The sequence below is a fragment of the Cnephaeus nilssonii genome, assembly GCF_951640355.1.
Source record: "Cnephaeus nilssonii genome assembly, chromosome: 6".
In the NCBI taxonomy this organism is placed as follows: Eukaryota; Metazoa; Chordata; class Mammalia; order Chiroptera; family Vespertilionidae; genus Cnephaeus; species Cnephaeus nilssonii.
In genome coordinates this window covers 74,048,745-74,072,774 of record NC_137077.1, presented here as the reverse complement: position 1 = coordinate 74,072,774, position 24,030 = coordinate 74,048,745, and the positions used below count along the sequence as shown (strand labels likewise).

Sequence of the window (24,030 nt, the reverse complement as noted above, 5' to 3'; positions counted from 1 at the left end):
AATAAGTAAAAAAATAAAATAAAAAAAAACCAATATAAACTAAAATAAACAAATCTGTATGAAACCAACAAGCTATGAGAGGCACAGCACAGCAAGGAGGTCTCTTTTCAGCACTGCTAGCTATTCACTTTGTCTTTGACTCTTTTCTTCCATCATTAAACACACCAGGATCATTAGTTAGTGGAGGCAATAGTCTCTGAATGCTGTAATCTCGAGGAAATTATGTTAATTAATGCCTTCAAGGCATTTACTGCGGTGGTATCATTGTGTGATAAAAATCACCTATCAAATGAAGAAACACTCAACACAATTTAAATATCCCAAGTGTCATCAGTAAGCTTTAAAATGATTAATATATTGTGTACAATTAATCAAACCAGTGATTTTATGAAATTAGAGGGAATAGTCAAAGAAATTGGTTATTCCTCTATAAACATCCATGTAGCAAGTCACAAGCCCCTTCTTGATTTCTTCAAGGTCCAAAGTTTTATTAACTAAGTGGAGCCTGCAGAAGCTGGCTTTCTATACAATTAATGTTTAAAATCCTGGTGAGAATTTCTAACTGAAAACGATAGAACAATTTATCTGCATCCAGCTTCCACTCTTATTGAAATCTATTACAGCTCATGATATGCTGTGTATCTGAGCAACATACAAAGTTCCACATTCTCAAAGCTTGGTGCAAATTGGAAGTTGGGATCCACTCAGAGAAATTCTGGGGATATAATTTCTCCTAAGGAAGTATATTTCTAAAGTTTTTAATTATAGCCTACCCCAAAATAAGCTATTAAGCATTTAAATTTTTTTCTAACTATAAAATATTAGTGCCTTTACATATGTTGCTTTATGTAAATCTTTTAAAGTAATACCGTCATCACCATTTTCCAAATAAGGAAACTGAAGCTTATAGAAATTAAATTATTTTCTCAAGTGAAGGAGCCAACATTTGAATGCAGGTGTAAATACTCTATTTGGGGTGTAATTGCTATCAAATCTGTGCTAGAATCCTGACCCAGCCACTTAATTACTTAATATGAACCTTGGTTTTTCTCATCATTAAAATGGAGGTAACATTATCCCCTGACAGGGTCTCTGACATTATGGGTCAGATAATTCTTTGCCGAGAGGGGCTGTCCTGTGCACTGTTGCATGTTCAGCAGTATCCTTTGTTTCTGCCCAGTAGATGCCCATAGCTCAGCACCCAGAGTTGTGACAACCAAAAACAGCTCCAAACATTCTCAAATGTCCCTGGAGAGTAAAATCACTTTGGTTGAGAATCACTGGTCTAAAGTAAAGGGTAGCTGTGAAGCGTTCATCAGTTAATACATACAAAGAACCTGAAAGTATGTCTGGTGTAGAAGATTTAATGTTAGATGATGGTGATGACAAAGAAGGGGAGCAGGAGGAGGAGGAGGAGGAGGAAGAAATATACTTGCATTTGACTAAATTGTATTTGTATTTTATTCAGGCCTAATTGAGTGCATATAATAAAAAAGAAAACTCATGAAAGAGTTGATTAGAAAAAAAGCAAAATTAAAGAGGACAGGTAAGCTTCTAGATTTTAGGATTATTTCAGAATAATTGCCATAAGCCTTTTCCTTTGTATTAGGTAAAAATCTTCTGCTGTAAGATTGTATATTAAACAGCCAATTAAATATTTGCTTGGTATAATGTTAGTACACATCAGCATAGAACTAGTATCATTTCAAAATCTAGGTCCAGATTCAAATGGATGGAACTTCCATCTATTAATAGAATATTACAATATACTATTTTTCCTTAATCAGGTTAGTTAACCTTGAAATGAATTTATACTTGAGAGCATTCATTCATAAATTAATACATTTACAAACATTGCACTGTAATTAGCATGTTGAGAATTGAGAGTAAACTACAAAATATGTCTTACCTAAAGTCTTGACAGGGTCAGAGTAATCAGAGTCAGTAAATTGTCCCATGACATTTGTGGCTCTAAATTTAAATCTATAAAATAAAATAAAAATTAAAACTAGCAATTTGCATGCCATATGATTTTTTCTATGAATAATTTAGCAAATAGCTATTAAAATAAACATTTTTATTTAAGATAAAGTGAATTTACAAGATGTAGACTTGGAATTCAATGACCATCAGGACAAATAGATACTATCTTTATGTGAGATGAATAATTACCCTAGACATGGACTTCATGAACTTCATGAGAGAGTGATTAAGAATCTGGGCAGACTCATAAGCAGTCAGAAGCTCAACTGAAGCAGATTATCTACCTTCTTCACAGATTTGTTTGGATTAAATAATGTAGTCTGTGAAAGTGTGTTACACAGACTTTTAAACTATAAATCATAAACACTGCTGTAACTTGTCCACCTTTGAAAATACCAGTGAACCAGATATAGAATTGTCATATAGAACTTATCTTGTTCATATGTACGTAATTAAGAAAAAGTTTCTTAAATCTATGTGTGCAAAGCTATATTTTTACTTCCTATGCTTTTATAACATACTAGAGGCCCGATGCATGAACTTCATGCAAGGAGCTTGGCCCTCGCAGCCCTGGCTGCCTCGCGGCCCCATGACCCCGCCCCCCGCCCACTGGTCGTTATGGAAGGTTGTTCCAGAAGGTTGTTCCGCCATCTGGTCTAATTAGCAATTAGCTCTTCATTATATAGGATGAAATAGAAAATGGGTACAGAAGAGAATCAATCTTAAAAATCACTCTATGATTCTAACACCCACAAAGACAACCAAAACACCTTATTTAAAAACTATAGACATCCAGGCATTTAAAAACATAAAACCAATTTACATTAATAAATTGCAATGCATAATTTAATCTTTATTCTCAGTTTCTCATTATTGTATTGATTATATGAGGAGTCTGTTTTGGAAAAATATACAAAATAAAAATACTTGAATAAGTATTAAACTTTGTGATATACCATTTTCATAACTATCATATGTATAATGATTATATTTCAGGCAATAACCTTGTAACCAAAGTAACTGTAATTCATAATAGATGATAGAGCATTTTTTAAAAATTTACCTACTTTCTCTAATTTTTCCAATGCTAATTTGACCTAAGACATTTATAAAGAATTTATAATGCTTTAATTAGTTGGCAAGATGAGACTAGCTATATTTTTCAAATTTATTAGTAAAATATTATATTTTGAAAATAAAATAATCCAAGACTTTTAAAAATCTGTCATCTTGTGACACAGAAATAATAGTTAATTTAGTAGGAAAAATTGATTTAGCAAAGAAATTAACAAAGCCAGAGATGAAAACAGTCTTTTCAACAAATGGTGTCGAGAAAACTGGGTATTCACAGACCAAGGAATGGAGTTGGACCCTTACCTAATACCATTTATAAAAATTAATGAAAATTTAAAAATAGATTTCATTTGTAAAGATATTTTTAATATGATATTCAATTGGTGTGATCTACAAAATGCAAAATATTAAAGTGAGTTGCAAAGATTTCAATCACTAATTCAGATGTTTGATGAAAGAATAAAAGTATTGCGATGAACAAGGTAAATCAAAGTTATCATTAACCAAAAGACTGTAATAGTGTTTCTAAACACCTGCACATTAGCATGTAAGGCAAAATAATGAGTGAAAAATACAAAATATTACATTGGTCACATTGTCCTCTACAGAAAGAATCAAATCCTCCTATCTATATTCTCCAAGGGCACATTTTTCATATTGAACTTATGTCACTTAACAGATCAAATCATAATTACGTTTAGGTTTGTCTGTTTTTCCTATAGAACTATATGTCTGTGGAATGTGAGGACAATCCTTTGTTGATCATTCCTAGAGCCTAAAAATTCAGGTCAGCCCTGGCCAGTGTGGCCCAGTTGGTTGAAGGCTCTCCCATGCAAGGAGAGGTTGCTGGTTAAATTCCCAATCAGGGCACATGCCCAGGGTTGTGGGCTCAGTCCCCAGTGGGAGATGTGCAGGAGGCAGCCGATCGATATTTCTCTTTCCCTCTCCTTTCCTCTCTCTCTTTCAAGTCAATGAAAATGTATTTTTTAAAAATATTTTGCCGATACTGGTTTGGCTCAGTGGATAGAGCATCGGCCTGCGGACTCAAGGGTCCCAGGTTCGATTCCGGTCAAGGGCATGTACCTTGGTTGCGGGCACATCCCCAGTAGGGGGTGTGCAAGAGGCAGCTGATCGATGTTACTCTCTCATTGATGTTTCTAACTCTCTATCCCTCTCTCTTCCTCTCTGTAAAAAATCAATAAAATATATTAAAAAATATTTTAAAAAATCAAGTCACAATACATGATGGATGCCCAGTGCTTACTAGAAAGATAAAAGGATGGGTGGATGGAGGAATGAAAGATCTCAACACAATGCATGGTAGATATAAACTATACATACAAGTATTGCTTTTTTGGCTTCAGAGGTCCATTGCAAATTTTGTCTTCATTGCCAGGAATCATACATGCGTGATCAGCACCTATTATGTAGATTTCTTCATTGCTACTGAACTTTGTCTTTCCTTCTGTACATGGAGGATTAGGAAAGCCTTCATTTGTAAAATATGGTCTTGGTTTATTAAAATATGCATCATACCACTTTGTTACATTTCCATCATGCTGAGCTATTTTCAGAAAAAAAAAAGAATGTTGATTACAAGTAACATATACAGTATTTTCAAATTTATAAGTAGTTTTTATAATTGCATGAGGAAATTCTGAATGAAGTATCTTTCACTCTATGAACCACCAGGGTTGATTCAGCTGATTTACCTGGATAAGCAGCTAGAGAAAAAAACATTCCTCAGTCAAGGGTAACTGTAATGTTCACATCTCCAAAGAAGTTACCAATAATCCATCTTGTCAAAGTCAAAGCAACCCTACTGGCATATGGAGTAAATAAATCACATATTTTAACTATGCCTTTTCCTATTTTTATAAGAATTTTAGCATAAGTGTTTAGTATAATTAATGATAATATTGACAATCTATTAAGGTCAAGACTTCTGTGCTAATCAGGAGTCAGTTTATATTACTAATTTTGAACTGAAATTTCTGTACCATTCAGCAATTCATACTTTACAAATTAACAGGATAAGTTAATATTTAATGATACCTCCAGCTTCTGCTACAAGCACTTGTACATTTTTGATGGGTCCATGATCATCATTGTAGTAACATATTGGCATTCTGATTGTAATTGTTGTTGAAGTCACCAGCAATTTTCCTGTAGCATCATAAATAGGGGTTGGTTTGGTTTTTGGTCGTGCTGGAGCTGTAAACAAAGAAGTATCATAATTGATTTTTTTGTTTCTGAAGAGAAGAAATAAGCATTTAAATTTTTTTTCAGGCAGGGAATTTACAGATAAAGTGATGATAAACATAAAGAACAAATAAAATAGTCTTGTTTTGTTACAGCAAATATTAAGCAATTATTATCTCCTGGTGGAATAATTATATATTTGAGACTTAACCTGAAATAATGGGACTCAGGTGTGATTTTTGGACATCTGACTTATCTTTACATATTAAATAAATTCAAATTATATATGCTGTCACTCATATATAATTTTCACAGGTGCATTAAATCATACTATTATTTTAGTGTTTTTTTATTCTTTTAGTTCTTTTAGCTAGTTTTCCAATTTCTATTCTAGTCATACCAGCACCTCCCTCTCACCCAGTTTATCCATGCCAAATATCCTTTTATTTCTGTGGAATAGATTTCCAAGAGCAGAATTTCTGGAACAATATATGTGTTTTTAACCTTTAATAGATATTACCAGAATAATTTCTAAAAGTGCCCTGATAATTCACATATTACCATCAGTGCATACAAATATCTCCAAAATCAATATTTATAGAAGCTCCGTTTGTTTAATTTCATCTCATAGCTATATATAACAATTGTTTGAGCAACAATGAGTTGCTTAATCAAATTTCATTTTCCATCTTTATTAAATCTTTTTAAAAGGCCTCTCAATAATGCTATAAAATTGACAATATTGCTTCAATTTTACACATGAGGAGATGGCCTTAGACACATAGCTATAAAAGGGAACCAAATCTTTTTACTTGATCCTTTAGCTCATTCCTCTGAGATATAAAGCCTATGATATTAGATAAGTAGCAAGTTTATTGGGGAAAATATCTGTGAAGAGTAAAGAATACAGTGAGCAAGCGGAGATGGTGAGAGCCTTTAGACCACAGAGCACAGGTCGGGAGACACCTGAGAAAGGGGAGAAGGAAGAAAGAATTCAGCAGGAAGAGTGTCAGGTTTCAGGGAGTTCTGAGACGCTCTAGGCCACTGAGGAGTTCCCAAGAAAAGGTTCCCAATTTGAAGAATCTGGCATTGGACACTACTACCCAACCTGACATTATCTGTCAAATGCAAACTTAATGAGGCTACCATTAATTCAATATCACTCCATTTTACTAACAAAATCATTCATATTACTGAAGAAAAATTAATTTCTCTAGGACCTCACCACTGCCTCCAGTATATATATTTATACATATAGAGAAGAAAGGCAGAATTAGTCTTCTTTACCTGGGATGACCAAAGCATCTAAAATGGGAATTTTTTTTTTTACTAAAGAATCAATATTGTTAATTGCATGTCTACATGTCTTCCAGTGAATAACAGACAATGAGATGAATTGATGTATGCTCTTCTTTATGAAGTCATTTTTTCAAATTGCTGATATTTTAAAACTTTGTATTTGTATTTCCTAAACATGTAATTTATCAATTACCAGTAAAGGCAAATAATTAATATTTATATACAGTATTACAATTGTATAAACTGCCCATTGATGAAAAGATAATATTTATCAGCTTCACCTTACAGTGAATGTTTCTCATTCTCTAGTAGGGCACTGTCCTAAGCGTTTCTCAAAGATTATCTTTATTAATCCTCACAACAATGTATGCAATAGGAACTAGTATTATCTCCACTACCCAGGCTTATAGGGGTTAAGAAACTTGCCCAAAGTCAAACAGATATCAAATGGCCAATCCAGGATTCAATCTCAGCAGTCTGACCCTAGACTCAGCCTAGAGCCTGCTTTTAATCACTGTGCTTGGTGTCCTTGCCAAAGACTGAGAATCACTGTGCTCTGGTGTCTTACTTTTTGCTCTAACAAGAGAAGCAACAGGTGGTGGAATTCTACTAAAGGTCCATACACTTGTTTTGTTTGTTAGTTTTTAGCTCTGCAGGTTTTATACAGCTTTTTAGAGAGATGGCACAGTTACATGCAGGTTTTCAGTCTCAGGAATAGAAGGCACCCTGATGACTGAATGGCCCTAAATTCATTCCTCGTAAAAATCTTCTTTTAGTTTTTGTGGATTTGGCGGGTGACAGGCTCCAAATTTTAGTTATATTTTCAATGAAAACTACCTGTAAGATTAATGAATTGATAGATCAGAATCTTTATAGTCAGAGTCATAAAGCTGAATACATGGTTTTTCAGTAAACACTATTTAATTAACTGTAAAGAACTCAACTTTCAATATAAATAAAGGTCATTTGAGAAATCTAGTTAAAACTAGTCAACTTCTAGTCATGGGTAATTTAAAGAATAAGTTTTGCTTTCAATAAAATTTAAAAACAAAATAATGGACTATAAAATTTGTCTCAGAAAAGTTTAAAGTTAGAGGAAAGGAAATATAAGAAAAATAGCAGGTGGGCATTCTCTTTATTTAACACTAGAGGCCCAGTGCACAAAATTCATGCACGGGTAGGGTCCCTAGGCCTGGCCAACGATCAGGGCCAATCAGAGCCTTTTTCTCCCCGCTCCCCTGCTGTCGGCTGCTGGACGGGGCCTTCCTTCATTCTACGCTGCTCCCTGGTGGTCAGTGCACCTCATAGCAAATGGTCAAACTCCTGAGGGGACAATTTGCATATTAGCCTTTTATTATATAGGATGGTAATTTGCATCATTATTTGGGCATTTTAATTATAGCTTTAACAGGCATATATTATTACTTAAATATGCTTCATTAAAAGCTTGACTACATCCTTAATTCTAATACAGAATTCAAGTTCTATTACTGTTTTATTAAGAGAACAGCACTTGTGAAATGAATGGGAGCTTGTGTATATACCTTTAATATCCATAGTTATTCTCATCTGAACTTTTGGTCCTGCACCAGCACTATTGATTGCATAAACCTAAAACAAAGAAACATCTTGTTACTATTTTCAAATTATTGCTTATGTGTACATATAACTGATTATGGTTATATGTAATTTTAAAATGATTCTATTTTTAAAAACAATTGCATATAGTCTATTAATTATTTATTTCTTACGCTCACTTAAATGTGAATTATATATGGAGGAAGAATATTAACAATAAAGTAATTCTTAAAACTGATCTTGTGTTACTAGTAAGCCCTGAGAACAAAGGCTGACTGGCCAAAATAGACAGTTCACAGAGACTAGGAAAGGACTGTGGCTTCAATTGAAACCTGTAGGAGGAATAGAAAAGACTCTATTCGCTCTCTTTGTCTACTCTAACATCTTTTCTTCTTCTCTGTAGCTAGGTAACTGGCTTTCTGTAAATCCATATTCAAGATCCCCTTTTTTCCCTTCTCTGAGATGAAATCCTATTCCTTCAGCCTCCCAGTTTTCCTGTATTAAATCATCCCTCTGAAAGTTGCCCTTTATGCCCTTCTTCACCCCTGCCCCAAAGTATCTGATGCTATAACCTGCGTAATGCAGCATATACACATAAAGCATTTCTGTTTGTATGTACAGAGGGTGATTTACACAGATGTGAATCCTTTCAATTAACTTTGTGTTAGGAAACTGCAGACACAGGATTTTCTTCTATTCACATTATATTGCTATATGAAACAAAGACTATGTTCTTGCCCAGTTTATTGTATTTGATAAATGAAATTCAGAGTTTAATGTTTATTGAAGTTAATAAATTTGTTTATATGTTAGTGACCCACACTCCACATTATATATACTTTGATTGAATTAAAATTGTAATGATATGTATGATGTGGTAGTTATGGTAAATAACCCAAGCCCCAAAAACATGGTTAAAAAATACCTAAAGAAAATACTTATTGAAGTTTGTAAATTTAAAAAAGTATCCACAACAAAAATGATATTACGGTGTGCTTCATTATTTTTATTTCTTTATTGTGCAACCTAAAATTTAAGTGACATAGTAAATGATGAATTGGACAGTGCTTTTCAATTGCATTGTGGAAAAGGGTCACTTGGAAACCCTGTTAAATGAAGATATGCAGATTTTCATTCAGCAGATGGGGACAGGCGCTGAAGTTATACATTTCTAATAAACTCTCAGTTGAGGATGCTGTAAATTCCACTTTGTGAACAATCAGATAACTTATTTCTTGTTTTTTAAATTATGAATTAGTTGTGCTTTATTTCCTATTTTTTCTCATATTCACAATTGGCAAAACTGATAGCATACTCACTATTTACCATAACTACAAATCATTAATACTCACAATATTCCTATAAAGAAGTTATTATTCCTATTACTAATTTTTCAGATAAGAAAACTAAGGTAGATTTGCAGAAACTGACTAGACACAGAAAATAGCAAAATGAGTATTTGAACCAAGGTCAGTTCATTCTCTTAATCACCACTCTCCCTCTAATAGATCTTTCACAAAGGTAGTCACAATGTTATGTGCAACAAGAATCCTAGAAAGACATATTATCTAGTCCTATCTAATAAAAGCGTAATATGCAAATTGACCATCATTCCAACACACAACATGGCCGCCCCCATGTGGTCAAAGATGGCTGCCCCCATGTGGACATAAGATGGCCACCACAAGATAGCTGGCAGGGGAGGGCAGCTGTGGGTAATCAGGCCAGCAGGGGAGGGCAGTTGGGAGGGACCAGGCCTGCAAAGTAGGGCAGTTTGGGGTGATCAGGTCTGCAGGGGAGGACAGGGGTGACCAGGCCTGCAGGGGAGAGCAGTTGGGGGGACCAGACCTGCAGGGGAGGGAAGTTAGGGGTGACCAGGCCTGCAGGGGAGGGCAGTTAGGGGCAAATAGGCTGTCAGGGGAGCAGTTAGGCATCAATCAGGCTGGCAGGAGAGTGGTTAGGGGGTGATCAGGCTGGCAGGCAGAAGTGGTTAGGGGCAATCAGGAAGGCAGGCAGGCAGATGAGCAGTTGGGAGTCAGCAGTCCTGGATTGTGAGAAGGATGTCTGACTGCCCGTTTAGGTGGAATCGGGCCTAAACGGGCAGTTGGACATTCCTCGAGGGGTCCCAGATTGGAGAGGGTGCAGGCTGGGCGGAGGGACAACCCCCTCCCCCCCAGTGCACGAATTTCATGCACCGGGCCTCTAGTAAGATATAAAGTTAATGAGGGAATACATATGCACATATTAGTATTCTGATGATTATAAAGAGGATTAGTTAATAAGCTAAGGTTTAGGGATTAGTTAATAAGCTAAGGTTTAGGGATGAATTCTATGTTGCTTAAAATATGAATTTCTGAATTAGATACTTCTATTTTAAAATTTCAAGACACGTTATAAAAATCATCAAATGATGAAACAAATTGTTCATGGACTGTATATATGCAATATGAACTCACATATACACTTATTTTCCAAAATGGATAATTTAGAATGAAGATATAAAATGTTATTAGCTTTTAGTAATAGCTATGTGAAATATATGTGAATTTCAATCATGTAAATAATTATTTCTGCTCTTTGTCTTTGAAATTTGCTTTTCCATGTTTCATTTATAATCACACATTAACAGTTTTCCATTTGGCAGAATTATCTCTTTATCTATCACCACTCTTTTACTTTTAGCATGCATCTCCTTTATCCTTTATTTTATTTCTGCTTTTCTAACAATTGTACAAATGTTGTTTTTTGTGTTTACTTTTGGCTTACAATAATGCACATTGTTTTCTTATTTACAGTACATGCACAACTGTGGGTTGGCTGCATGGCTTAACCTTACTTGATATTTTCCCATTCCTAGACACAGACTGAAGGAGCAGACTCTGCTCAGAATAGCTTTTCTTGAGACAGAGAGGAAGAAGGAGAGAGCTGACAGAAACTTCTAATGCTTCTCAATAGATGTGGCACATTTCATTGGCCAAAGCACATCATGTGGCCCAAATCAAAGTCAATGGCATAGATATATGTATAAGCCACAGAATGGAAGGGGAATAAAATATTTCTAAACAATAATGCTATTAAAGTAAATGGCATTATTGTTTGTACAAATGCTTTATCTACATATTTTCATAGGACTGGCTGTATTATAATAGGATATCAACAATTTCACTTCTCTAAATCTATTTTCTGTTGGCATGTCTTAAACAATCGCCCAAAATATATGAAAAAAATGTAGTGTGTACGTAAGCTGAAGTATTTTTGAATGCTGAGTTTGAAAATTGACTTTGTAAAATAGGCAAATAACTAAAAGCTATGAATGCTTACACTGATATTGTATGTATGTCCACCTTTTAGTCCTTCTAACATTGCGATGACGGATGTGTCCGTTTTCTGGATAATACTGAGGTTGTGAATCTGGACAGCAGTAGGATCATCTTCTCGGTAAACCAAAGCTTGATATACTTGGATATTTCCATTGGGTTGAGAAGGAGGAAGGAATGTTAACTGAAATTTTGTCACTTCATTTGGTATCTTCTGAAATGTCATGTTGTTAGGTGGATCTTTAGGAACTAAAATGAAATATTTAGCAATTCAATTTTATAAAAAATATGTTCTTTTCAATCACCATATAAAACTTATTCACTTCAAATTTATGTTTATAAGGAGTATTACACAGATTATATAAACCCTATGAATTATGGAAACTAGCAAAATGTCTGATGCATTGTAACATCATTGACATCTTAGGTCACAGGAACCATACTGCTGATCCAGTTCATTTGCTTATATATTTCCTTCTTATTTATTTAGCTTTATATGTGTATTATTTTTATGCAGAACACATTTACATGACTATTGGAGTTTAATTAAAAATACTATAGACTCACAGGAAGTTGCAAAAATCATACACAGTTCCAAGTAACCTTCCCCTGGCTTTTACCAGTGGTGGCATCTTATATAACTGTAGTTTAATATCAAACCTGGAAACTGACATTGGTACAATGCTGTTAACAAGACTACAGACAATATTCAAATTTAACATTTTTTTCATACTTTCTTGTATGTAGTTCTATGCAATTTAATCCCATGTGTAGATTCCTATAAACACCACCAAAAACAAGATACAGAGCAATCCCGTCACCACAAAGGAACTTCATCTTGCCTTCTCCTTGTATTTGCCCTCCATGCCTCCCCTCAACACTAATCATTCTTCATCTCCATAACTATGTCATTTTGAGAAACACAATGCATAATGACTGTGAGGTTCATCAGAGTTGTTGCACATATCAGTAATTCATTCTTTTTTCATTGCCAAGTAGTGTCCCCTTATATGGGTGTACCAGAATTTGTTTAATCATTAAAAAAACCAAAAACATTTGGGTTGTTTTCATTTTTTTTGTTATTACTAATAAATCTGCTATTAACATTTATATACAGATGTTTGCATGAACACAAGTTATCAATTCTCTATGATAAATTCTCAAGAGTGTAATTGCTGAATCATGATTGGTTTTATAAAAGATTAACAAACTATTTTCCAATGTGGCTATACCCTTTTATAATACCAATAAAACTGTATGAGAAATCCAATCTTTCTGCATCTTTGCCAGCATTTGGTATTCTCACCATTTTCAATATTATTATTCTGTAGATGCATAGTGATATCTCATTGTGTCTTTAATTTGCATTTTCCTAATAAGTAATGATACTGAAAATCTATCTTATCATGAGTTTATTTGCCAATCATATTTCCTCTTTGGTGAAATATATTTCATCAATTTTTAACTGGATTTGTTGTGTTGAGTTTTAAGAGTTCATATAGTCTAGATAGTCCAGGTTTTTTTAAATAAATAGCAGTTAGTTGGATATATAACTAGCTAAGTATCAATAAATTATTGTGAAAGAGAATGGTATATATGGGGATAAATTTATTTTATGAATATGGTTCATAATAAAAAATATATTTATGAACTAGTTCTTGCTATACTACATAGTGTTCTTTATATAAATAACTGATTGAATGAATATATCTATCTTGATCAAGTTGGAATGGATATATTTTTCCATACTAAAAAAAGAATTTCCATGAAGAAGGCTGTTAATACTTGGCTATTAGTAGTTCAGGTACAAGCTCTATTTTCTTGCAAACATCTTTGGAAATAGTGCCCTCTGGCAAGCAAAAAATAAGTAAATAAATAACAGTGAGGAAAAAAAGAGAGAATCAGATAATATTTTATTGTTCCAAATACCACATTTTAAGGGCAAAAAGGCATAGATAAAATAAAGGTTAGACTGGTTCAACACATTTCCACAACATTAGTTAAAGATTTTTATGATACATAAAAAAAACTTTATATCTTTTTTTACAAGAGATGTTTTCAAAAATAAGATCAGGTTTAAAGTTGGATAAGTGGAAGAATTCTCTCAATGCTGGAAAGAACTTCCTATCCTGCAAACATATTTGGTTTTACATCTAAAATTCCATTTTTAGATGTTCAGTAAAAATGTATTAAACTACAATATCTTTGAAAGAGGTAGCAGATTAAGGTTTTCAATGAATGCTTTATGGCATGAATGTAAAGAAGTTCAGCAGCATCTTTCCTCACAGGTAGGTAGGATGATGGAGACTTGCAACAAGTACAATAAGAAAATAGATACCTGGGATACATGTGGCAGCACATTGGAAACAAGTGGGATTTTAGGGTTTAGAGAATAAGATGGACCCTTTAATTTAGAACCATAACAGTAGACAATGCAGTATATTACATAATGAAAAGACTAACTCAAAAGTATTTTTACCTCCTATACTTACCTTACAGATAGCAACAAATAAACTATAGCAACACATCCCTTCATGTGCTCTTTCCAAAGATATATCTGGTGGCAAAGAACATCAGGAGTCTGAAGGAGGGTGGGCCAGCGAGTTCTGGGAGGTTGACTTTCCACATTTAATTCTTATTGGTTACAATCTTATTATTCACTCAGACCCTGCTTATGGGAACTTGAGGAAATCTGTATGGATTCTGACATTTATCAAATAGATATATAATAAAACATGTCACTTAAATAAGTGAAGAAAACATGATAAATGTGACCCAGATTCGGATTTTGACTTCTAGATTATTTAATAATAGAGTATTATCACCTCAATAAGCATTCAAATCATGAGACAGAAATAATTAAAATGGAGTTTTAGGTGAAGCATTTTTGGCTATAGACAATTGGGAAAATCATCTCTTCAGCAAGATAACAATTTCTAAAACATTTAGTGTTTAAATAAATGCAAAAATTTGGCTTATTATGAACTAATTTGTTTTTTTTTTATTTACAAGGATTGGCTATTCTGCATAATTCCACTTTGCCTCAAAAAATAGCAAGCTTCACTTTTGTCAACCACAGTGAATCACTGAAAATTATATTTATATGCATTAAAAATTTGATAATACATACCCTTTTTAGGGTGGGGTATGATAAACTGTAAGAAAGTTACCTAACGAGGTCAGTTTTTAGCAATGATGAAAAATACGTCTTACCTGATTCTAAAGTAGTAACAATCACTTCAGCACTTGACTTTCCTTCTACATAAGCCGCACTAACGTTTCCAGTGAATGCAGTGATCACCACAGAATACCTTGTGAATATTTTTAAATCTTTAATTTCTATGGTTTTATTCTCTTCATTTGACTTGATTAAGGACATATTAAATTCATCACTATCTACCTATAGGAAAAAAATAGCTGACAATGAAAGGAAGCAGCACTTGAGATACAAATCACTAAAGTATAATCATACAAAGCTACATGTAGTATATTTATATAGTCAAGATTTAAATTAGAGTTGACCCTTGAACAACACAGGTTCAAACTGCATGGGTCCAAATATATGCAGATTTTTCTCAGTGAATATTTGTACTGTTTTCAATCTGCAGTTAGAAGTCTACAGATGCAGCTTGCTGACTGTATGCATTGATGTAGGCGACTTGACTATCTGAGGATGTTGGTGTCCACAGGTGGTCCTGGAACTAATCCCTGTGGATACTGAGGAATAACAAGTTTTGGTGGAGTCAAAAGTTACATGCATATTTTCAACTGTGTGGGGGTCGGTGCTCCTAACCTCCACATTGTTCAAGGGACAACTGTATTTTTTTTAAACAGATTGTCCTGGGAAATCTAAAGTGTTACTTTAACAGTTTACTAATTAGCAATTATTTCAATAATTAAAAGAAAAAGCAATTAACCCATCAAAAATCATCAAAATCATGCCAAAATCATCTCTGCAGTCAATGAAACACTACTTCCTACTCTAATGTTTTATAGAGAAAAATATATATAGGTTTTGGTAGCCAACCATCAAAAATTCAAACCCCAACTTAGTCACTTAATAGCTCCCATATAGCATTTGTCAAGTAACTTATGCTCTGTCTTATTTTCTGTGTATTAAAATGGGTGATAACATGTGTTTATAGTGCTTTGTTGAAATTTAGAAAAAACAGATCTGCAGTATTTTGTTTTATTTTAATATCAGACTCACACAAAGGTGAACACAGAACATTTAAAATCTTATTTTGTATGCTCCTCTTAGGTACAGGATTTTGAAAGACTCTAAAACAAATTATACACACTGTTCCCAGTATTAAGTTTATTCTCAACTTCACCCTCCCTGGTAACTATAAAAGATGGCTTTTTGTTCAGTATATGGTCTTCAAATGGTCTTTTCTAAGGCCTTCCTTAACCTAATCTAATGTTGCTATGAGAAACACAATAAAAGGCTGATAATTAATATCAGCATAGAAAAAAGCCAAATAGATTGTTCCTACCTCAAGACAGAGCAGCGAAAGGTGAAGTTCCACTGCTCTAAAATGGCAGAAAAAGAAATTAGCCTAGAAATCCAATTGATGAGGTGCACATTCCTCCTGGTAGAAAGTGTGTGTATTTAATTTGTTGTCAATATTTAAATATCACCTGAACATCTGGCTTTTAAAATTTTCCTTAGGACGAGGCGTATATTCACGCTGAGTAATAATGACCTAGGGATGAATGATAGTCAGCTTCTGTACAGAGGCATGGGTCTCCAAGGCATCACTGCCCCATCCAGTTGGCTTCACTTGGACTGCTCATTTATGTTATTTGCCGGACTACATACTGTGGCTAGTTGAACTCTGGTTTTATAGAGTTGAGGTGAATTCCTCAAGATTCAATAACAACTAAGTCGCTGACAGGATTTATAGTCAGCTGTTTCATTAGTCCAGAACTGTCTACACTATCATAAGTTCACTGGTAATAATCTTGTAAAGTATAATGAAACTATTCCAATGCCATCCATGAAAACAATGGATAACAAATATCGAGAAGTAAAAATACGACATAGCATGTATGTGACCTACTATATCTTTATTATTACTATTATATCTATATTATTATGAAACATTTTTTATTTATTTTTGAGGTACGGTAGTTTTTATATACAGTATCAGTAGTTAGACTGGTTCTATTTCTCTCCTTTTTCTTTCCCACCTCCACCCTTCCTACTTGGTAAACCCTTATTCATCCCTCAAGTCCCAGAACAAATTTAACCTGCTCTGTGAAATCTTGTCTTTATCCCAGGTCTCCCATAACAGAAGCTTTAATTACCTTGTTAGCTTTCATTAAAAACAAAAAACAAAACAAAAAACTGCCTATATCACACTCTATAATTAGCTGTTTATATTCTAGTGTCTCCCACTACAGTGTGAGCTACTTGAGTACAAAACTTTATTTTCCATCTTTGTTTTGGAAAACAGAGGCTGCTCAATAAATATATATATATTTTTAATTTTGAAAAAGTAAATAAAACAATGAAAAAATGACTACAAAATGCATTAATTTCCAGTACAATCATCCAGGATGATATTGGTATACACACACACACACACACACACACACACACACACACACTAGAGGGAGCCCGGTGCACGAAATTTGTGCATGAGGGGTGTGTCCCTCAGCCCAGCTTGCACCCTCTCCAATCTGGGACCCCTCGAGAAATGGATCGGTAGGATCGGGCCTAAACAGGCAATTGAACATCCCTCTCACAATCCAGGACTGCTGGCTCCCAACTGCTCGCCTGCCTGCCAGCCTGATCACCCCCTAACGACTCCCCTGCCATCCTGATTGATGCCTAACTGCTCCCTTGCCAGCCTGATTGCCCCTAACTGCCCTCTCCTGCAGGCCTGGTCCCCCCAACTGCCCTCCCCTGCAGGCCTGGTCCCCCCAACTGCTCTCCCCTGCAGGCCTGGGTCCACCCCAACTTCCCTTCCCTGCAGGCCCCGTCGCTCCCAACTTCCCTCTTCTGCTGGCCTGGTCACTCCTAACTGCACTCCCTTGCAGTCTTGATCCCCCCCAACTGCCCTCCCTTGCAGGCCTTGTCCCTCCCAACTTCCCTCCCCTGCCAGCCTGATCGCCCACAACTGCCCCCCCTTGCAGGCCCGGTGCCTCCCAACTGCCCTCCCCTACTGGCCATCTTGTGGCGGCCCTCTGGGGCCGCCTGGGGGCAGCCATCTTTGACCATATGGGGACAGCCATCTTGTGTGTTGGAGTGATGGTCAATTTGCATATCACTCTTTTATTAGATAGGATAGAGGCCTGGTGCACAGGTGAGGGCTGGCTGGTTTGCCCTGAATAGTGTCCCAGATCAGGGTTGGGGTTCCCTTGGGGTATGGGGTGGCCTGGGCGAGGGGCCTGTGGTGTTCTGAAGGCTGGCCACACACCCCCGGCGACCCAAGCAGAGGCCCTGGTATCTGGGATTTATTTATCTTCTATAATTGAAACTTTGTAGCCTTGAGCGGAGGCCAGGGCTGGCCAGGAAGCTTGGCTTCCTCCATCGCCGGGGAAACCCAAGCCTCCTGCTTGCTCCGTGGCTGCAGCCATCTTGGTTGGGTTAATGTGCATACTCACTCCTGATTGGCTTGTGGGTGTGGCTTGTGGGCGTAGTGGAAGTACGGTCAATTTGCATGTTTCTCTTTTATTAATGTAGATATATATAATTTTTTTAAGATGGTCAATTTTGGCTTAATTTGAGTCTTATATGGGAAGACTTATATGTCCTTGTGGCTAGTATTTGGCAAAATTCAGGCTGTATCAGGAGTGCAAAATTCAATGATATGTGTTCTTCATGGGTCTATGAACTAATGATTCTTGAATGTAGATAGTTATATATTCATGAAATGAGCTGCAGATAAGCTCTATAAAGACAGTGACCACATCTGACTTGTTCACTTCTAGCTATCCAGACCCTAGAATAATGCTGGCATGTTGGATTTACTTAAGAATTTGTGTTGGATTAATGAAGGAAAGAAGGAACTAAATGACTACTTGGATCCAAGAATCCCAGGGAAACTGTGAAGTGCTAGAATCTGTTTGAATTCTTGCTATCCTTGATCCAAAGTGGTTTTGTGAGTGCATATTTCAATTTGGCAAATTTTATTTGCTATTTAATGGCTTTCCATTTATCCTATCATACCATTGTCTTCTGGTCTTAGCCAAGTCTCAGTTATATGAGAAATTATTTATCATGTCTGTCTCAGTTCACCTTTATGCAGAATGAAGATAGTAATATTTACATCAAAATGTTAGATAAGGTGTGATAATGCAAATGAGGAGATAAGATAATACTAAGCTCTGATGTTATTTATTTAGGATATATTTCTCCTAATGCCCTTCTCCCTTCCCATTTGGTATTATGAGTCCCTTTTCACTGTATTTTAAACAAATGTATTATCAATTTAACCACTTGTTTATAAACATCATGTACATCCTGAGGATCAATGTAATAATAAGCATGTTATTATTCTTTGCATGTATTGAGTACTTATGTGCCAGGCAATGTTTTAAGTTCTTTATACATATTAACGGTTTAGTCTTCACAAAATTTCTGTACCTAAATATTATCCATTATTAACCTATTATTAATCTTTTTTTATAGATGTGAATAATGAAACACAGGTTAAGTTACCCAAGGTATAATTGAGCTAAAATTAAAATGCAAATAATTTGGTTCCAAAACCTGTGTTCTTTTTTCCCCTTTTTAAATTAAACTTATTGGGCAACAATGGTTAATAAGATGATATGTTTCAAGTGTACAAATTTGACACATTATCTGTATATTGCATTGTGTGCTCACCACCCGAAGTCAAATTTTCTTTTGTCACCATATATTTGACCCCCTTTACCCTTTACCACTCTCCTACCCCCTTCATTCTGCTAAGTACCATACTGTTGTCGGTGTCTATGAGTTTTTGTTTTAGTTTATTTTCTTGTTTGTTAATTTCCATGCTCTCCATTGCCTTTTGCAGAAGGTAAGACAAGCCTTACCGATTCAACATCTATCAGATAGAACGTTGGTCCAGTAATGATAGCAGGTTCACTCCAGCTGATGTTGATGCTAAAAGGTGATGTTGCTACTACATACACATTTTCAGGAGGACCATCTGGAGCTGTAAAAATAGGGAACCATTTACTTATCTACATCTGAGTTAGTATTTGCTACAGTATAATAATAAAGAAGTCATGAAAACTGGATAGCCATAATGAATTAATTATGCATTAATTTATAGTTCACAGCACGCTAAAGTTGTTGTTAAATAAAAACATGCAATTCCTTTCAAAATTACTATACATGAAGAACTTTCACATTAGAAATTAGTGGTCATAGATACATGGTTTTTAAATTAAAAATAATATGGAAAATAAAGCTTTACTATTGCTAAAATAAATACTTATTTTTATTCTAAAATATATAGCCTAACAATGTTGTTCTAAGAAAACTTGTAAAACATATATGATTACAGGAAAGTGAAACTGGCACAAGGTAATTAGATTCAAAATGTATTGTAATATGAATTTAAATTGGGCTTATTTTATTGTTTTCACTGAGGGGATAGCATAGTAAATAAGTTATACAACTGATCTTATTATTACAAATGTAAACATTTACCGGATTTATTATGATTACAAACAAATTCTTTAATTATTCTATTTTTATTATTGTTGTTTTATTTCATCAAGAATGCAAAACAAGGATAATATTTTAAGGAACTGACTAATGAAAACCCTATATAAGCTTTCTCTTTTTTACTTAATTTATGGGTGACACTGGTTAATAAGATCATATAGGTTTCAAGTGTACATTTCTATAATACATGATCTGTTTATTGCATTGTGTGCCCACCACTTCAAATCATCTTCCATCAGTCAGAAAATGCTAAGAACCATATGATTTCATATGTGGGATGTAGGTTTTCAATTTGTGAAACCACTAGATATTATAAGGGTTTATAAAATGTTAAGAAGTATTTATTCCCAGTTAATTGGCATAGACTTTGACCTAGGAATACAGTTGTACACATCTCTCTCCTCCTTTGATCCCTAGTAGATTCTAGAGACACTAAATATTGGGAACTAAGTATTTTACAGTATCTCTAACTTTTAAATCCACATAAGCAAACATTACTAGACAACATTATTCTGTATATCCTGAGAAGTTATATAGAAGAAGATCAAATATTACTTTCCTCAAATAATTTATAAAAGGAGGAAGTTGTGTGATCTTGGTCAAACAACAAAATTTCTGTATCTCAGTTTCCTCCTCATATACATACTTTATATGTTTTAAAAGTGGAATATGAAAACAAAACATGTAAAATTGGCCAGTATAGTGTTTGGCCCATCATTGTCATTTAATACAGTGTTTTATAGTAAAGGGCAAAGTAAAGATAAGGACTAATTAGAAATACAAATAATCTATGAGAGGGCAAAGGGCAAAGTGGTGAATACAGATGGAGCAGGAAGTAAAGGTAAAGTTGCACAGAGGAAATGGGAATTGAATAGGCTTGGAAAGATGAAAAGGATTTTGATAATCAGAAGAGTAGATTTAGGGGCACTTTTATGGGAAGAGGATGATAAGCAAAACCCAATGACATAAACAACAGGGTCCACAGACAGAATTGTATTACCGTACAATTGCTTTCTTTGGTAATCTTATGTTTATTATTTTATACATTAAAAAATATTCCTCTAGGAAGGGGTCTGAGCACTTCATCAGATGACCAAAAGAATCCATGGTACAGAAAAGATTCAGAATCTCTAAATTCAAGGAATAGAGATGTCACAGAGAGATCAGTGTTCGTTGAGAAATATAGTTGGGAACAAACTTTAAATAGTAGTTTGGGAACTAAGTTAAGGAGCACTTGCTTATTATGCTTAAGGAGTTTGAAGTCCATTCTTTAAATAATGAGAAGCTACTGTAGGGTTTTGAGAAAACTCGGGTAGCTCTGAAAAAGGTAATTGCTCAGAAGCATTGAGTCCAGGTAGGCTACTTCCCAAAAACCAGGTGAGATATGATGAGACCCTAAACTAGAAGAGTGACAGTAAGAATTGATAGGTAAATATGAATTCTAGAGTTATTTAGAAAATTTAAAAAGAACTTATAAGCTTATTAGATGTTCACACAAACTGAGATAGAGGACGTAGTAAAAGGTAATTCATGTATTAATATTAGGAGAATGCTGATAGAGTTCACAACAGTGCATTAAGGAATAGATACTGGTTTTTTGGTAAGGATAAGACTACAGAAAGAGATTATAAATTTGGATTTGTACGCATTGAATCTAAGAAACTCATGAGGATTAAGGTGTCTACCTGGCAATTAGAAAGATGAGACTAAAACTAGGAAGATAGGATGGAAACAGTTTTTAAGTGTGTGTTGTTGTTTTTTTAATTTCAGATAATCCCTTACAAATTGGGGCAGTATAAATATGAGAAGTATATTTAGTTCAAGTGATTCTACCAGATAGATATTTAAGGTGTTAATAGTAGTGATAATCTTCAAACCATGAATGAATTATTGGTACTTAGAACATATTTTTGAGAGAGATAATATATGAGGAATTTAGTAACAAACTCAACCCATAAAAATATTTTTAATGACAGCATCAAAATAGTTTAATAATGTTATTATAGAGCAGTGATTTTCAATTAGTGTGCTGCAAGAATTTTTAAAACATACAGTACCTAACTACTTAGTTAGGAGCACTGACCTATTTTACTTTAGATTGTATAAAAAAAGAAATGGCAACAGCCAACAAGACAATAGCTGTCCGGTGTGAATGAATCAAAATTAAATTTTTTATTATATCGGCGAAAAAAATCTATTTTTTGGTGTGCCACAGAATTTTAGCAATTAGTTTATGTGTGCCATGAAATAATAATAATAAAAAAGGTTGAACACTGCTGCTATAGAGGAATCTAGCAAATATGTATAACAAAGTTTCTGTGGGAAAATGCCTTTGGGGTGCCAAACATACTAGTATCCTGTACACCTCCCCACTCAGCTCGCTCTCCCAGTCCCTGTTGGGGCCTCTTGTATCTCTTCTGACCGTTGTGCAATACTCAGAACACTGACTCAGAGACCCAGTCCAAATGGCCCAGTGAAGCACCCAGGGGAGGGGATGAGGAGGGGATTTCCCAGGATTCAGAGATTTGATGAGCTGAAGGTGCTAATAATGATGACAGAATTGGGTCTGGTGACTACAATAGAAGAGACCATGGAATCTGCATATTCTGACATGTTCAGTCTTATTACTTCTAGCTTTATTGAAAACTGACTCAAATTTTAGCATAATTTGTTCAGGTTACCGTGCATAGCAAATGAGCATAATGAGAGCTCTCCCATCACCAGCATAATTAATTGCTTTTGGGTGTCCTCACAGAATAATGCACTTCGTTTGCATGCATGGCAACCCTTTTCCTTTTCAAACTGGATATTCCTTAGCAGTATGCCCACCTTCTCCTTAACAAACAGCAGCTCTGAATCTCTTTATTAAAAATGTTAAATGAGTGGATGGGCTTCAGGATCAAGTATAACATTACTGAGAATTATTACATTAGTCTCCTCATGGAGAAACCTGCTTTGAAAAATATAAAATCTTTGGTGGATTTCAAAGGTCTGTCATCTGCCTTTGACTCTCTAAAAGAGAATGAGCTACAAGCAAAGTATCAGTTTATTAGGCCCCTTGATTATCAATGTCTTAGCAAACTGCCTTCTAGCTCTGTAAGAACCATGGAGGGAGAAGCAATTTTCTGACAGACCACACATTTCAAGTGGTATTAGACAGGAAAATATTTTTGGCTTCCTTCTCTTTATTTATACCCAAATGTTCTGTTGGCTTTTAGATGAAACTTATGTATTCATCCAACCAACAGGTATTTATTGAGCACCATCTATATTCCCAGCACTAAAAAACACAAAGCCCATGGAAGTGATCAAGGTAGGTGTGGACCTATCATATAGAGCTTCTAGTATTTAATGGCTCTTCTTCACTCCACAACTGTTTAGTGAACATATACTATATGCTAGGCACTTTTGAGGTGCTGGGATAGAGATGAGAAGCAAAGAGATGGGAAGCATGAAACCTCTATGTTAGTGGAAGGAGACAAATAACATCTAAGTATAGTATAAAAATTTGAATCAATATACAAGTAAAAATGTACCATGTTAAGAAGTGATATGTATTATGGCAAACAATGAAGCAGGATACTGGGAATGGGGATGCTGATGGAAGTTACCACATTAAATATGGTGGTCAGGGTATGCCTCTCCATGCAGATGACATTTAAACAAAGACTTGAAGGAGGTAAGGGAGAAATAGTGTCACAGGGAGGAAAGTGGATCCTGCAAAGACCCTGAGACAGGAGTATAATTGGTGTGTTCTATGAATAACAAGGTCTCTGGTGAGTCTGGAGTTATGTAAGTCAAACAAGAGCTGGAAACAAAATGGGGGCCAAGTCATGTAGGGCCTTTGATGCCACTGCTTAGGTCTTTAAAAGAACCAGAAGGGGCCTCTGTAGATTTTTGTATCTAACT

General features: G+C 35.0%; 1 protein-coding gene across 2 annotated transcripts in view; it reads right to left on the bottom strand.

The window, feature by feature from the left end:
- The window catches only part of PTPRQ (protein tyrosine phosphatase receptor type Q), a gene marked incomplete at both ends in the record, with an annotated part of 254,195 nt that overhangs the window by 48,996 nt on the left and 181,169 nt on the right, over positions 1-24,030 (bottom strand). For both annotated transcript variants that reach the window (XM_079775461.1, XM_079775460.1), the window contains 7 exons: positions 1,910-1,983; positions 4,399-4,621; positions 5,113-5,271; positions 8,103-8,169; positions 11,458-11,702; positions 14,667-14,853; positions 19,482-19,603. In XM_079775461.1, the coding sequence (XP_079631587.1) occupies positions 1,910-1,983; positions 4,399-4,621; positions 5,113-5,271; positions 8,103-8,169; positions 11,458-11,702; positions 14,667-14,853; positions 19,482-19,603 (1,077 nt within the window). The remainder of the gene's footprint in view (positions 1-1,909; positions 1,984-4,398; positions 4,622-5,112; positions 5,272-8,102; positions 8,170-11,457; positions 11,703-14,666; positions 14,854-19,481; positions 19,604-24,030) is intronic.